This window comes from Ischnura elegans, chromosome 7, assembly GCF_921293095.1.
Source record: "Ischnura elegans chromosome 7, ioIscEleg1.1, whole genome shotgun sequence".
Lineage (NCBI taxonomy): Eukaryota > Metazoa > Arthropoda > Insecta > Odonata > Coenagrionidae > Ischnura > Ischnura elegans.
Window position 1 is genome coordinate 53,662,302 of NC_060252.1, and position 15,112 is coordinate 53,677,413.

A 15,112-nucleotide genomic window follows, 5' to 3' on the forward strand; every position below is an offset into this window, starting at 1 on the left:
TATGGTTTTATTTCCTTACGGTAAAAACTGCCCTTGGAATTGTTTTTTGCAATTTCGCTTAGCCAAGATACACTTGCCCGGGAATCGATTTCATTTCCGCGTTTGACAGTTTTCGTTTATCAGAGGACATCAATACACGTAAAACTCTATTGCGACCGCCAGGACCAACAATATTTTTCGAAAAAGACATGTTTCCGCTAACTCAAGCCCCGCTACGGGCAGGTTTCACTGTAGAAACTTTCCTTGTAGATGGCGGAAATTATAGTCCAAAAATTTCTTTCTTACTTAACATCAAATTAATTTTCAAAGAAAAAGCTCCATGCCAAAGATTGCTATGACCTTTCTATCCCAGCATATAAGAAAATAAAACTTAGAACCAAGACGGATCACTGCTTTAACCTGCCTCTTGAAATTAAAAAAACGGTTTATTAGGCTGGTAGGTATGAACTTACACCGCTACGAGAGTACTGGTATATACTCTAAAGCACGACATTTTTGTATAGATTCAACGTAGATATAAAATGTTATCCGTCCTTAACTGTCCTCCGAAATTTAAGGAACTTGCGATGTGACTTGCTTGACACAAAATGTAATCATCGCAAGCCGTATATTTGCTGTTTGGTTCGATACACGCGTTCAGAAAGTTGCTTAAAGCCTCCAAGCGGTAACGAGACCTCAAAATTTGAGGAAACAGAAGGCATGAAACGAGTTTTTCCATCGACGAGCTGATCTCTTTCATGAACTAGAATAAGTGGAAAAACGGGAACGATTGCTAAGCATCAAAAACAGATTAAGAAAATAAAAGGCCTCATATTTCCATTTTCGTTTGGAGACAGACTTGAAAAAAAAGAATATGATCAGTAGCTATCGCTTCACATTAAATTGCAATATTGAAGAACAACGGATAGATGTGAATTTCCCCCGAGAAGCAGATGTGAAGTTCCGAATGGCGAGATTTAATGGCACCATTGTGTTATTGCATTTTCTTACGACGTCCCGGCTATTCCAATTCGCCATAAATATTGAGTATCGTTACAGGATTGACCATATGGTGGGGAAGCTTCTGGAGCAATAAACTTTCTCTAACCTAATGTTCATCTTCCAGCAAAGGCGGAAGAGACTGAAACAATGGCATACTTGAGGTGAAATGATTGAAACTCCGTAATCAAAACTGTTGGGAATCACGACGAAAAAATTTTTCACCTGTTAATAATTGTTTTTATCAAACTGATGGTTTATTTGAGGCATCAAAAATAATTTTTTCCTTAGTACTTAAGATTTCTTCCATCTAAATACCATTGGGTAACCAAAGAGTGAAAGTAGAAATTTAAAAATTGTTTCTTGTTTAAATTGTTGTCAACGACTTTCGGAAGCAGCTGCGTATTGCGCTTTGTCACGCTTTTTTTGTTTACAGCCTCAAAAGTGCACACTTCATTACCGGATGCATATCTCAAATCGAAAAATCATTGCTCAATTATGAAAAATATGCAATCTTGGTAGTTTACGAGACAAAGTATGAAGGATATATTCCTTTGATGTAATACCACGATGAGCCACGCGCTGAGATTAGCCTTGAGTTTCACCAGCTGCTAATTGCTCTGGACAACTCATAACTTCGAATGTTTTTCCTGCCGGAGATCAGGATGCATCCAAGGGAACCGGCAACAGGGCAAGCTCGCGGCCAATTGGAACGCTCGGCTCAAAGTTTTTGTAGCGTCAAAATGGTGCGTTAACGTCCTAAAATACCACAAGTAATTTCGGCTCCTATCGGCATCAGCTATCCAGGGTTAAAATTTCGTGACACAATTTTTCTCACCCTGTATGTAAAAATGCTTTGTCTAAAAAATGTTTCTATGTTCGCATGACCTTTTTGTAAATAATGATAGAATTAAACAGCTTCTCCTTAATGGCTACATAAAGCAACTCCAGTATGAATGTAATAAAGTTCCTATACTATAAAAAGCTAATGTAAACTCATGGAAAAACTGCTGAGACTCCGAAAGTATTTTAGTCTTGAAAAAGTCAATCTCCCTAAAAGGCCTTTTTTACGATGCTCGTTTCACTACTGAAACTTGAACTGATATCAGCGTGCTGAAATCTTGCATGCCTTTTAAAAAGTTGCAGTAGCACACAACAGTAAAATGAAATTACATTTGCGGTACCAACTGAAAAAGAAATTAAATTAAAGTCATGCAATGACGATTTCTGCACGTCGCGCAGAGTATCAGCTAAAGCCGGTCTCCCATAATGGTTGCTTACCATTACATAAGAAAATGAGTAAAATTCAAATGCAGCAGTACTAATTTTTTGAGATGTTTTACTGACGTACAGGCCAACAGTATCTTACTATTTAAAATACAACCCAATCAGAATAACGTGAGCTGATACACAAATAATATTTGAATTATTATTTCCCATGCATATTAAACGGAGAGAAATACTCGAAATGCATCCCAAGATGGCCCATTGCGCAATTTCCTTCGTTCACTTGGGGAAGGGTTATCATTGCTCCATTGTTTAGCGGTCACAGTGGAAAATAGGAATAAGTAGGCATGATATTTATTTTACCTTAACTTCTAGGATAAAGCGGCCAATAGTAATCAATCACGAGGGTTTACTGTTTCGATGGAATACCAGTGACAGCGTTTAAAAATAATAATGAAATAAAACTCATAATTTATCTCTCATTTCATCAATATCAAACGAATCATACGAATATTTCACAATATATATTAATTAAATCTAAGTACCACAAAAATAAGTCGAATTCCTTTTATGCTGCTTAGTTCCTCGGTTGTATTCCTCATAATTTACGATAAGCCTAATTATTTATTAATGATTGCGTGAAAGTGCTATAATCTTTATTCCACGTAGCCGGGAGAGGACCGTGCTCAAAAAAGATCAACCGAACTTGAATTATGATATCGCCTGTCTTAAGTCCCATTGACTACTTTCTTCGCTACCGTCAACTATATCCACAATCCACAATTAAAACTATAATTATTACGTAACTCCGCAGTATACTAACAATCAATATGAAGTATATGTGATATTGATTTTGAAACAAAAAGTCATCTTTCATTTTAAATAATGCGTGGTTCATTCTATGCCGCGACTATAGTTCATTTATGGTATACATAATAGTTTACATTCCCCTTAAAATGCAAATAAATTAATTGCATTTAGAAACGCAATTTAAATGTATTTTTTAAGTAAAAGGAACGAGGCATGGCTCTAAAAGGCATAAGAGATGGAAGTTCCAAATTAGACGAAATGAAGGGAAGCAACACGTGAATAGAGGTGATCCCGAAGATCATAACAGAAAGAAATACGTAAGGTAAACAAGAAGGGAACAGAATGGATAGATAAAATGAAAAGGATCACGCATAAGTGGGACTGAATAAAGGATAACAGCCAAAGAATTGAGGCCTGCGGCGGCGAAGACAAGATTTAGCGCGCTGATACCCACGTGGTTCTAATTTAAAAGGCAGAATTCCACCGTCAAGGTAGATTTTGTGTCAACATTAGATAAGTTTCAAATTATTGAAAGGATTCTCGTACTGAGAGAATTTGAACCCGAAATCCTTTGGATAGGACCAAACGCACTACCCGCTGAACTGCAACGTGCCTTTCGTTCTTTGTCTTACATTCAGTCATTGTAAAGATAATAATTTCATCGGTTCAGCGATCTAGTAAATGATATAGGACAGGACAGCATAACTTTGAAATTACAAGCACAAACAAACTATAATAATATTAAATTCTGCTATTGATGAAACCAATAACTTTGCAATACATATTATGATGTAAAATTCCCTTGCTTTTGGACTCAAAAATATAAAAATTATTAATACACTTAATTTTATTAGGTAAAACATTATAGAGTTTTAGACCCATTGAATTTGATCGCACAATGCAGTTGTAGTGCGTATATAAGGGTAAGTCATTTGAACTTCTAAAGTGAATGTTTACAGCACTGTTTTTATTGAAACACAGTTATGCGATTCTCAATTAGGTATACAGGGGTTCTTTATATTTATCTTCCCAATGGCTGATAAATATATTACGTATACATTTACAGATTAGCCATTCACAGTCACCGAAGCTAAAACTTAAAAGCTGACTTGCTTTTTGGTATTTAATGTAGGAATTGAACAAAGGAGAAACTAGAGCTAAATCTTTTTTCGTCATTGTCTCCGAAAAAAATCAAATTTGCCCGAATTGTGCGTGCTAATCTGATATTATGGTATAAAATCCAATTACAGTAAATCTCGCCTGCCATATGTGGTACGTTATAGTATGGAAACGTGGATACTTTGGAAGGAGGACGAGAAAGGTTGGAGGCGTTCGAGATGTGGGTGTGGAGAAGAATGGAGAAGGTTAAGTGGACGGAGAGGAAGAGGAACGACGAAGTGCTGGACATGGTGGGTGAGGAGAGGCAGCTTTTAGATGAGATACGTAGGAGACATAAGGACATAAGGTATGGATTGAGCGAGTACTTAGATGGGAGGGGATGTTGAAAACAGTGTTAGAGGGTAGAATGTAAGCGAGGGAGAGGAATGAAGAGAATAGGATTTTTAGATAGGATGAAAGGGAGTAGGCCTTATTGTGAATTGAAGAGGGAGGTACTTGAAGGTAGGAGAGGCCCCCAGAATACTTCTTAAGAACTCCGCCGAAACCTTTCTTAATCGGTATAGTGCTATAATGAAATAGTGAGCCTATTAAAACTTCATGAAACACTGCTCCAGGTAGAATGCTGGGTAAACTAGGGACAAGAAGGAAGAGAATAGGAATGTGAATTGTAGAGGAAAGAACATGAGGGTAGTGGAGGCTGCCAGAATACTTCTCAAGTACTCCATGAAAACCAACCTTAATCGGCAGAATACTTAAAATAAGTGGCACAAGTGGTCGTAAGAGATATAACTGAGGACTTCAGGCTTGACTTGGTGAAACCTCTCCATGTTGGAAATAAAGGAGTAAAACTTTGTCAGATTCGCTATTATATTAATATGGGCACGATCCGGGTTTCGTAACGTAGTTATATCTTCAGGTAGGTACTTTCATCTTCTTCTAACGTTGTTACCTGAAGATATAACTACGTAACGAAACCCGGGTCGTGCCCATATTAATATAATAGTGAACCTGACAAAGTTTTGGCCGTAAGAGGTTCGATGTCGCGGGGAGGTTAGACGTTGTGGATTTCGAGAATTTGCGGCATTCAACTCCACCACGCATATCCTCAGACGCCTCGTTCGAATGGGTTCGAAACGAGAGCTTAATTAAGTCTCATAGCGTCGATACCTTCTGTTTACTCGCCCCGCACGAACGTTTTCCTTTCGCGCAAGAAGACGGGAGGAGGTGGAAGAAGGAGTCGCCAATCTCTCGGCTTCCGATACTGCATTTCTGGAACGCTTTAGCACCACAGACAACCCCTTCCCTTTCTCCTTCCCATCCCAAGCGCTCATCATGAGTAGTGGGTGCAGCCTCATCCTTGCCACTCTCCTGCTCTGACCCCATAAGCCACTTCCCAGGTGGTTTTTCAAAGTCGCTGCCTCACGCCGGCCGATGACGGAGTTGTCGGAGCTGTGGCGCGCAGGCCAGACGGAGGGGAAAACAGCTCTCATATGCACGAATGCCTCGTTCCCACTACCGGCACCACTTCAATCACAATTCTCTCGGGTAGTAGCACATTAGTAGCATACTATCCAGGGCTGGGCAGTATCATATAATATATTACCACAGAAAGGCCTTTTTCTGTCATTCGGTATATGCTCCGTTGATACTACACCTAAAGTTTTGATGGAGGTATTATTTTAAACTTTGAATCACCGGCTTATGACGATAAATACAATCTCAAATTTCACAATTCATCCATCAATTTGGCTTAAAATTTTCGATATTAAATGCGTGTAAGTTCGTTAGTATTGCCTGTAAACCTTTTTCATATTTGAATTAATGATAACCGTCATATACAGTTGAAACGTATAAAATTGGAAAGAAAAAGAATTATACATTCTTATTCTTGCATTCGAATTTCATTTTCCACATGGTTGACAGTGAATTTAGAAAAAAAACACATCCATAAAAATGCTGAAATTTAATCGATTTTGGCTTACCGTCCTCTTGACGACCGTCACTGTTGTTTATGTTGTTTGACGTCTCTTTACGTCTTTACGTCTTTTTGACGACGTTTAGTCACAGAATAAATCATTTATCCTATATTTTATTACAGAAAGGTCTTTTTTTTCATTCCGTACATAGTCAGTTTATAGTGTACCCACAGTGATAAATGAGGTATCATTTTAAACTTTGACTCACCGGCTTCTTACGAAAAATACAATCTCAATCTCAAATTTCACCATTTAACCATTGATTTAACTTAAATTTTCTATTAGAAATATTTGTTAAGTTTGTTATTTATGCTTACAAACCTATTTTCATTTGCATATTAAAATTAGTGATATCCGTCACACACAGTTGAAAGCATATAGGTACCATTGGAAAGAAAAATAAATCACATTCCTATTCTTTCATTCGAATTTCGTTTTCCACGTAGTTTACAGTGAATTTTGAAAATACACGTTCATAAAAATGATGAAATTTAATCGATTTTGGCTTATTGTCCCCTTGACGATTGTCAGTGTTGTTTATGTTTTTTGACGCCTCTTTGTAAGTTTGGTCACAAAATAAATCCCTTATCCAATATTTTATTACAGAAAAGTCTTTTTTTTTTACATTCCGTATATGCTCCGTTAATATTGAATCTAAAGTGATAAAGGAGGTATTATTTTATACTTTGAATCACCGGCTTTTGACGAAAAATACAATCTCAAATTTCACTCTTTACGTATTTTTTTTACTTAAAGGCTTCAATTTTTCCATATCGATTACTCACTCGAGGTATATCGACTTCACACATTTTTTTATTCTAAACTTAAAAAAAAAAAGGTTTTAAAACCCGTTAAATTCAAAACTAAACCAAATAAACGTAACATAAGCAGGAAAAATATTTTTAAAAAATCTAGGATGTATGAAGTATGTTTAACGTTCTCTAAAAGAGACACCACCGTGTGTAAGGATCTTCAACATCGAACAACGAACGCGATGGCATTTCAAAAAATGTCAAATGAATTTCGTGAGCCCTCGCACATTTCTATCTAATATTTTGGCTAAGTAATCACCAGAATGCCATATCTTCCACCGATATATGGCCAATGGACAGTCATTTTAATACGTAATATTTCGTTTAATGATTACTAAAGTGATAACGCTTACATTGGAATGATAACTTAAGTAAATATAGTTCCTCCTTGGGAGTCCGATCAGACGATTCATTCATTAAATATATCGACTCGGGTAAATAATATTCAAGATATTTCTTCAAGGCATTTCTTTTCTTCATTACCAGTGATTAATCCTCCAATTCCTCCATGGGGCTCGGTGAGACTTTATTTAAGTAAATATATTAATTTGCACTCAAGTTTTCCCTTTTCTAGGAAATCATTATCTGGGTTTCAGAATATTATTGTGCAACCGGTAAATGGAATTCAAAACAGCAAATGTTCCCCAATCACCAACTGCTAGTTCCGTGATATTAGAGGTGCACTCAAAACGGTAGTAATAGAGGAACAATTGTGAACCGGAATTCATTTACTAACTGCATAAAAAATCTCACAACCCCACGAAGCTTTCCAAAAACATAACTTCAATTTCCTTGTAGTATTTGCAAAAAACCTACACAAACCTCCGCGAAGAGAATGACACTTTAAGATTTTATGCGATTTTGAGTAATTGATTGACATGAAACATCATGGATATTAAAACCAACCTAGCAACTACCACCATTTAATTAACAAGAAGCTATGCGGGTAACTAGGAAAGTGGATGTGATATAAAAGAGCAGACGTTCATAATAACCACGCAAAAAATATACGTATTCTGCTCTCTAGAAATTGGTGAAAAATTAACTTCATTTTTTCCTATACTTTTTCCCCATATCAGTCATGTTTTCCCACGTTTATACAACTTTGGTATTCGGCTCTACGCATATACAATCTCACAGCAAAGCAATATACAAAAACTTGATCATAGTTAGACAGCAACAAGCATGTCCCCAGCTGCATAGCGTAGGAAAACCAATCACAGTATGCTGTTACGAGTAATCCAATTTCTAGCACAACGGAAGTACATGGTTACCATCATTAGCATGCTGTAAGTGAGAACAACGTATGAGGGGAGCCTCGAAAGGTTACATTCAGCAATGAAGATCTAATTAATGCAATGAAAATGAGGTACCGGGAACGAGTCTCATGACCGCAGGGGAAGCATCACGCGGTTACACGATACACTTCAATGACGCGCTTATCGGAGGGAATAAGGAACCGTGGGAGCTTCTCTCAGACTTCGCATGAAATAGGATTCATGAAATCATGATCAATGGGATGGATCCAAGCGACTTCCGACCAGCTGCCACCGATTGAAACAATCATGTGAAATCTTTAGACTCTCACAGACCGCACGACCAATGTAACGATTTAGTGCAACGTTATGTCAAAAATTAATTTCAGCTTACGGAGAAAATCCAACGAAATTCAATCATAACACTGGTTAAGAGCATTTAAGGCGTGAACGTTAGAATAAAAGATATAAGTATTAGTTGCGTATTTATCAATGCGTCTCTGAATTCAATGCTAACTTTGCAAATCCACACAAGCGATTTCTGCGCTATTTTGAAACGTATCGCAGTAAAAAAAAAGTGCTACAACAAGTGTTTTTGGCAGAATATTTATATTAAATTAATTTTTGCGCCATTTTGGATAATTTCTGTTAAAAAATCTACCAAGAGGAGAAAGAAATGAGTCTTTAAAAAATCTAAAAGAGCAAGTACTTAATCCTTCCGAGAGGGATATCCAATATTGAGATCATCCAAGCTATGTTAGAGAATACTGCTAAAAAATTACCACACCTACTCTTTTATTTCTAAATTTTTACTGATAATGTATAAAATTCATTCATGAATATTATCAACCCTCGAAAAATTCCATGGAACTACAGCTTTACTTTCCACCGATAAATTCAATCCAGTTCAATTCAATTCAGGTCCATTATGCATTACGGTTGAAGTCTTAAATACCCATGCATTCGTCAATTTTTTTACCAAATCCTACCTGAGTTATTAATACACAGATGTTTTTACACCAATACCCTCTAATGGTCTAAAAACGTGATAAAAAAAGCGATGAAAAGTTCCATGACAGAGGACACACTTCCTAGAACCGTCTGAAAATTAGGTAAGGATTGCATATTCCGTGCATAAATTGGACCAGCGCAGCGTCTGGAGAGCCAGATAGTGACACAGAATGGCGAAAATTTTACTGAGACGCAAGATCTTGGGAATTCCCCTTAAAACGAATAATGACTTTGGAAATAACGGCGAGAAAATAAGATGCACGGAAAACTCATACGAAAACGAAAGTTAGTTCTTTAGAGACCGTTTGGTACGGCACTCAGTTAAAGCTTACGTATTTTACGACGGAAACACCATCCTCAATTTAAAGGAACATCGCAAAGAAACTATGAAAATTAATCATTATTGAAGCGTAGTGCTTCCAGGGATTTCCAAAGACTACATTGATGAGTCGGGTAGAACAAAATTTTTAATATCATGCACAGAATTGCGTCGCATAATGTTAGCATAAATAGGATCCTACGTTTAAATAAATAACGAATTTGTCATAGCATAACCTCACCTATTCTCATTACCTTGCCCGTATAGAAGAGGCTGAGATTATTAATAATGATTTTGGAGTTAATAATGGCTAATATAATAATATAATATAATAATAATAACTTGACTTAATCATAAATTACTTTTGCTAAATTGAAAAATTCCAAAGTAGTATTGAAAATAGCATTTTTATTATGTTACGGATGGAGAAAAATGTGACAGAATTTTGATGCATTCCAAAGGTCGGAATCTCCCTGTTACCACACGAGTGAATAAAAGCGTAGTTATTCAATATCCGATTTATTCCAGTCCGGAATGATTTTATCTCCTCGTCAAAAGGTGAATAATTTTCTTTCGACAGACATTAAGATTATCGCTGAACCCTGACAGCACACACTAATTAACGGCACACTGATCACTTTGTAGCTTTGGGTAAGCTTAAAGAAAGATTAACTCATACCTTATGCATTACTCATACTTAGAAAAAATGACTTCTTTTTCATGGCCAAAATGTGATCTCAAAGAAATCTCTTTCACTTGAGTTTCCGCCGAGATGGCACTAGAAGTAAATTTCTAAAATTATGGCATGAACAGCCCACATTCTATCAACATTATATTCAATACCATATGAAGAGATCACTTCGAATCTTCTGTGAAAACGACATTTTGTTCCGCTCTGAGGAACCTACTAAAATTGGAATTACAGATCACGTAAATCTCATAAACATTCCATTCAGGGTAAATCGTCATCACGCAACAATCTAAGAATTGAATAGACGCAACTCTTTGATTTATTTTCCAAACAGGTAGTATTTTAAAAACTGCTTAGGAACTTCTCTTTCAAACTCCTTTATCCCTATCATAGACGAAACAAATTATATATTTCTTCCAACGCGTAGGTGCCAATTCCCAATCCATTACAAATCTGGTGATATCCTATTCTTAAATACAAAATCCGTAATACCTTTGACCATATGGCTGAATAAGCAATTATCTCCTGCGACATTTCTTTGAATCGTCAGCTAAGTCAATATTTGAAGTAGAGTGGAGACTTGCTTTATACTGATTAATATTCGAAAAATATACAGGGTAGGGGTAATTCTTTACTTTAAGGAGCAATTTCACAAAAAGTGCAGAGCGTGGAACACATCTGATCGCAGTAGTCCACTCAAAAATGAAATAGAAAACGGGATTTCTCCATGCCCACCGATTTTCAAACTGGAATACGGTCTAACTTGCATTCTCGCCATTAATAACGCAACATACATTCTTCCGATATTTTTTTATGATTGCATCATATTTTACTGCCTTTTTTAATATTGCCCAATAAATATTCATAAATAATTTCAACCCCTATTTAAGTCATTATATATTTATGCCCAATTTCAACGACAATTTGCACCAAAGATGAAGGTATGGATACAGATAGAGTGGACACTTTCAAAGTCTGTGTAACATTTCTAATCCTGCCGCATGAACGACGGTGAAATTTACTAGAATTGTCATGAGAAAAACTTCCCCTGGACCTTTGACTTTCCGGGCCACTGCGCAGGCCAATATGCTATCCAGGTTCTTTAATTCCCATGGCAATCATACCGAGGCTCATGGTACTAGGCGTTATGTATATAAAGTACATGGTACTAGGTAAACTTTCAAAGTGAACAAAAAAAACAAAAAAATTGTAAATTTTTTAAAGACCAAAACTGTTATTGAACTTTATTTCCTTTCCATAGTGCAATGTCAAACATATTTAAGATAAAAGAAATGACTAATTTGATTATTTTTCGTTTCAGCGGAAGACGCTCCTGTTCATCTGCGTTTGGCTCGCAGTGCTATCGACGGGAAGTGCAACTCTAGATAAATTAACGAATGCAGTAAAACACATCGACACATTACTCAAACCCCCACCCGCACAACCAGCAAGGATACCTTTGAACCTTCAGCGGCACATAGCACACCCGCCGGGGAGTCAGCCGACGCCTGTGCCGCTGATGCAAAGGATAGCGAGATGGTTCCTTTCTGCAGAAGACACGGACGCAAATCTTCAAGGCCCCACTGGGCCCCAGGCACAAGGGAAACAATCATACAGCATAACGAAAGCCGTCATACCGCAGACGGCGGCAGACGCCACCGCGACACTTCAACCATGCAGACCTTGCAACTCGATCCCATGGGTTCCAATGTTCCCAATCAAAGGAGACTTCAAAAACGCCTTCATGTCCCTTGTCTCTGGTCACAACTTCGGCGGAGGTGGAGTTCATCCAAACAAAGATGTGAGACCTCCAGATCTGCCGATTAAGACCTACCCTTCAGGACCAACCGGTAGCGAGCATCTTCCTGTTCCAGCAAGTGCTCCGCAATACGTGACAACAAAAAGGCCACCTCCAGCAATGACGGGTTTCATCCCACGCCCAGCAGCCAGGCCTCCACCACCTCCGCCTCCGCCGCCGCCACCACCTTATCGCATACCGCCCCACATCTATGGCATTGGAGACCAAAGGCAGCTCATGTCTTTCCTCACGCCCCCTTACAACCGTCCGTCCATCTATAGCCAAATGAGACCTCACTCGCTGGGTCCTCAGAAAGATCCCATAACCATAACCATTCACGAGAACAAGAATAAGCCGAACGCAATTTATAATATACCCGGGGGCCCTCAGATCCAGTTCATGTCGGATTTCAGGCCATCGGCATACGGAGGGGCAGCTGGAGATTTCAATTCCCCGCCGCCTAGCGTCCCCCAACTTGGCAACGCTCCTGAAATCATTCCCAGCATTCCTCTGGTTCATTTCCTTTCCTCTGTCGAATATCCAATGCAGCTGGGGAATACTTACATGATGGACCTCACAAAAGAAAAGTACAATGTACCGAATCAGGCTCCTGCAGGGGTCAACCCAGGATACCCTGCAATTATAGGTCCCAGTAGTGGTCTACCCATACAATATTCATCCCCTGAAAAGAAACCTGCTTTCATTGGACCACGTCCTTCAACTCCTTCCCCGGAAAATGGATCTTCAGTAGGTTATCACACAACTGGGAAGCCTTTTACGACACCTAGAACGCCAGTCCACTCCTCCACTTTCTCTCCCTTATCAAGCATTTCAAGCCACTCTGAACTGCCGACAGTTAGCTCAGTCTTTTCCACGACATTACGGCCTATTCAGCAAGTAAGAGTGAGCACGGAGTCTCCTAAATTCGCCAACACGTACAACCCCACCACGTCCACATTAGTGGATATACAACCGTCGATACAAACATCAGGACATCTCTCATCGCAAATCAACAAAGATGTGACTAATTTGGGCATACCAGTGCATCCTGGTCAAGGCTTTACTTTGACTAAACCAGAAGGCAATTTTAGAGGCCACTTTATCACAGAGCAACCTTCGCAAAATTCAGGAATAACAAACGGACATTCTAACGGCATTAAATATACTCAGAGACCATCTCCATCCCCATTTCAGCCACCTCCGGCACTGAATACTCAACCACCGTCTTCATTAGCACCAGGTCCATCTCTTTGGACCAAAAACCATCCGTATTCTTACGAGGTGCCTCCCGCGATGAACAATTACGACGCTATCAGCACCGGGACGGGTAAGGCTCAGGTACCCGTAAACCACAACCCATCCCACACAGCTATTGAGGCGCCTCCGGAATACGCTTTCGTTCACGACAACAAAGGTTTGTCCAGCAATCGCCTGACTCCTAAGCCATTTAGTGCTTCGTCAACGCCCTATCCATTAAATCCAAATACCGGAGAGCAATTAATATCAACTACCACAGCAGGAACTGCAGCAGAAGATATTCATAAAAGGGGAAAAAAGACAAAACAAATACAAATTATTATTCCCTACATAACTGGAAGCGATCAATCCAAAGATGTGGACACCGCGTTGCCATCGAATTTGGAGCATACAATATTTCTTCCCATAGATTCACCCAATGGGAATAATAATAGTAGTTACACCAGCTCTAACAAGCTAAGGAGTGGCGCGGCCGTAGATAATACTCTATCGAAGTGGCATGACAAGAGTGCTGGAGAAGATGATTATCATGTCCACCAGGAATCGCGAACCGTATCATCCTCGGCACCTCATCCCAACCAGATAGCGAAAGGCACAGGCGTTGACATGAAAGTCGAAGTTCACAAAGAAACGGGCAAGCAGCATGTTCTAGCAAGTAATATTAGGGACTTGCTCAGTGGGGAAGTGGATCAAAAGGCTTCTGATAACCCACTGCTAAATTTGCAAAGGAACATCGACGCATGGACAGCGCAACAATACTCACGACAGCCTACTACAGCAACAACAGTCGGATCAGTGAACAGCAGGTCAACTACCAAGTCTTTTTTCAATTTATTCGACGACCACGAAGCTTCTGGAAGCCATGATCATTCTGCGACCATTAGATTAAATAGTCGCCTACCATCAACGACCCCTATCCCGAGAAGCACAGAGAGGTACAAATCCTCTACGTTTTGGGGATTCCAGTCCAATTTCGTGATCCCGGAAGCTACAAAAGCCACCAATTCCTCCCAGAATAAAGGCAATAGTGAGGATTCACACACAAGTACCACCACGGTAGCTAATTGGTCTCAGGCTAAAGTAGCGATTTCCCCTATTACCAAAGAAAAAGTATATGTTGTGACGCCAATGGCATCAGGGTTATGGGAGGAGCCAACTACGGCAATGCCCAGAGAAGTAACTACAACCGCTACATCTCGTCCTATCCCTACTCACACAACCACCACCCCTTCAACTCCATCTTCGTCACCCAGGGATGTTACGATTATCACTCATGGTCCAGTTTTTCAAGGAAAATCCCCTAGATTTCTAGTGCGCCCCACACCAGGAGGACGAAATGACGGCAGAACGTCGAATGGCGTGTTCGTGTCCACCTCTACAGATGCATCGGTCCGAGAAAATGCTGAGGACATCTCAAGTAACGACATATTTCTTGCCAGTGGTAAGTAAATAAAATTATTATTAAAAATTGCAGACAACAGGCTGCACACATGGAGATGGTATAGTACCATTACTAGCACTAGATGTGGCGTAAAATACAATTAACATCCGTAGCACTGTGAAATATGATTTAATGCTTTCCCGGCGAATAATGTGGGTAAACTTTTATCGGGATTCCCACCGGGTTAATGTTTTAATATCGGCCAACGTTTCAAGTACCGTCTCGGCACTCATCTTCATGGCTGAATATGCCATATGTTATTCAGCCCTGAAGATGAGTGCCGAGACGGTACTTGAAGCGTTGGCCGATATTAAAACATTAACCCGGTGGGAATGCCGAGAAAAGTTTACCCACATCCGTAGCACTGCTTTAATTTCAAAATAATAGGTTATGTGTACGAGGTTGTTTAAATTAATC

General features: G+C 39.1%; 1 protein-coding gene across 1 annotated transcript in view; it reads left to right on the top strand.

Annotated features, from left to right (window-relative positions):
• Positions 1 to 15,112, top strand: part of LOC124162764 (flocculation protein FLO11-like) — a 48,715-nt gene that overhangs the window by 30,656 nt on the left and 2,947 nt on the right. The window contains exon 2 of the mRNA XM_046539400.1: positions 11,521 to 14,695. Coding sequence (XP_046395356.1) covers positions 11,521 to 14,695 — 3,175 coding nt within the window. The remainder of the gene's footprint in view (positions 1 to 11,520; positions 14,696 to 15,112) is intronic.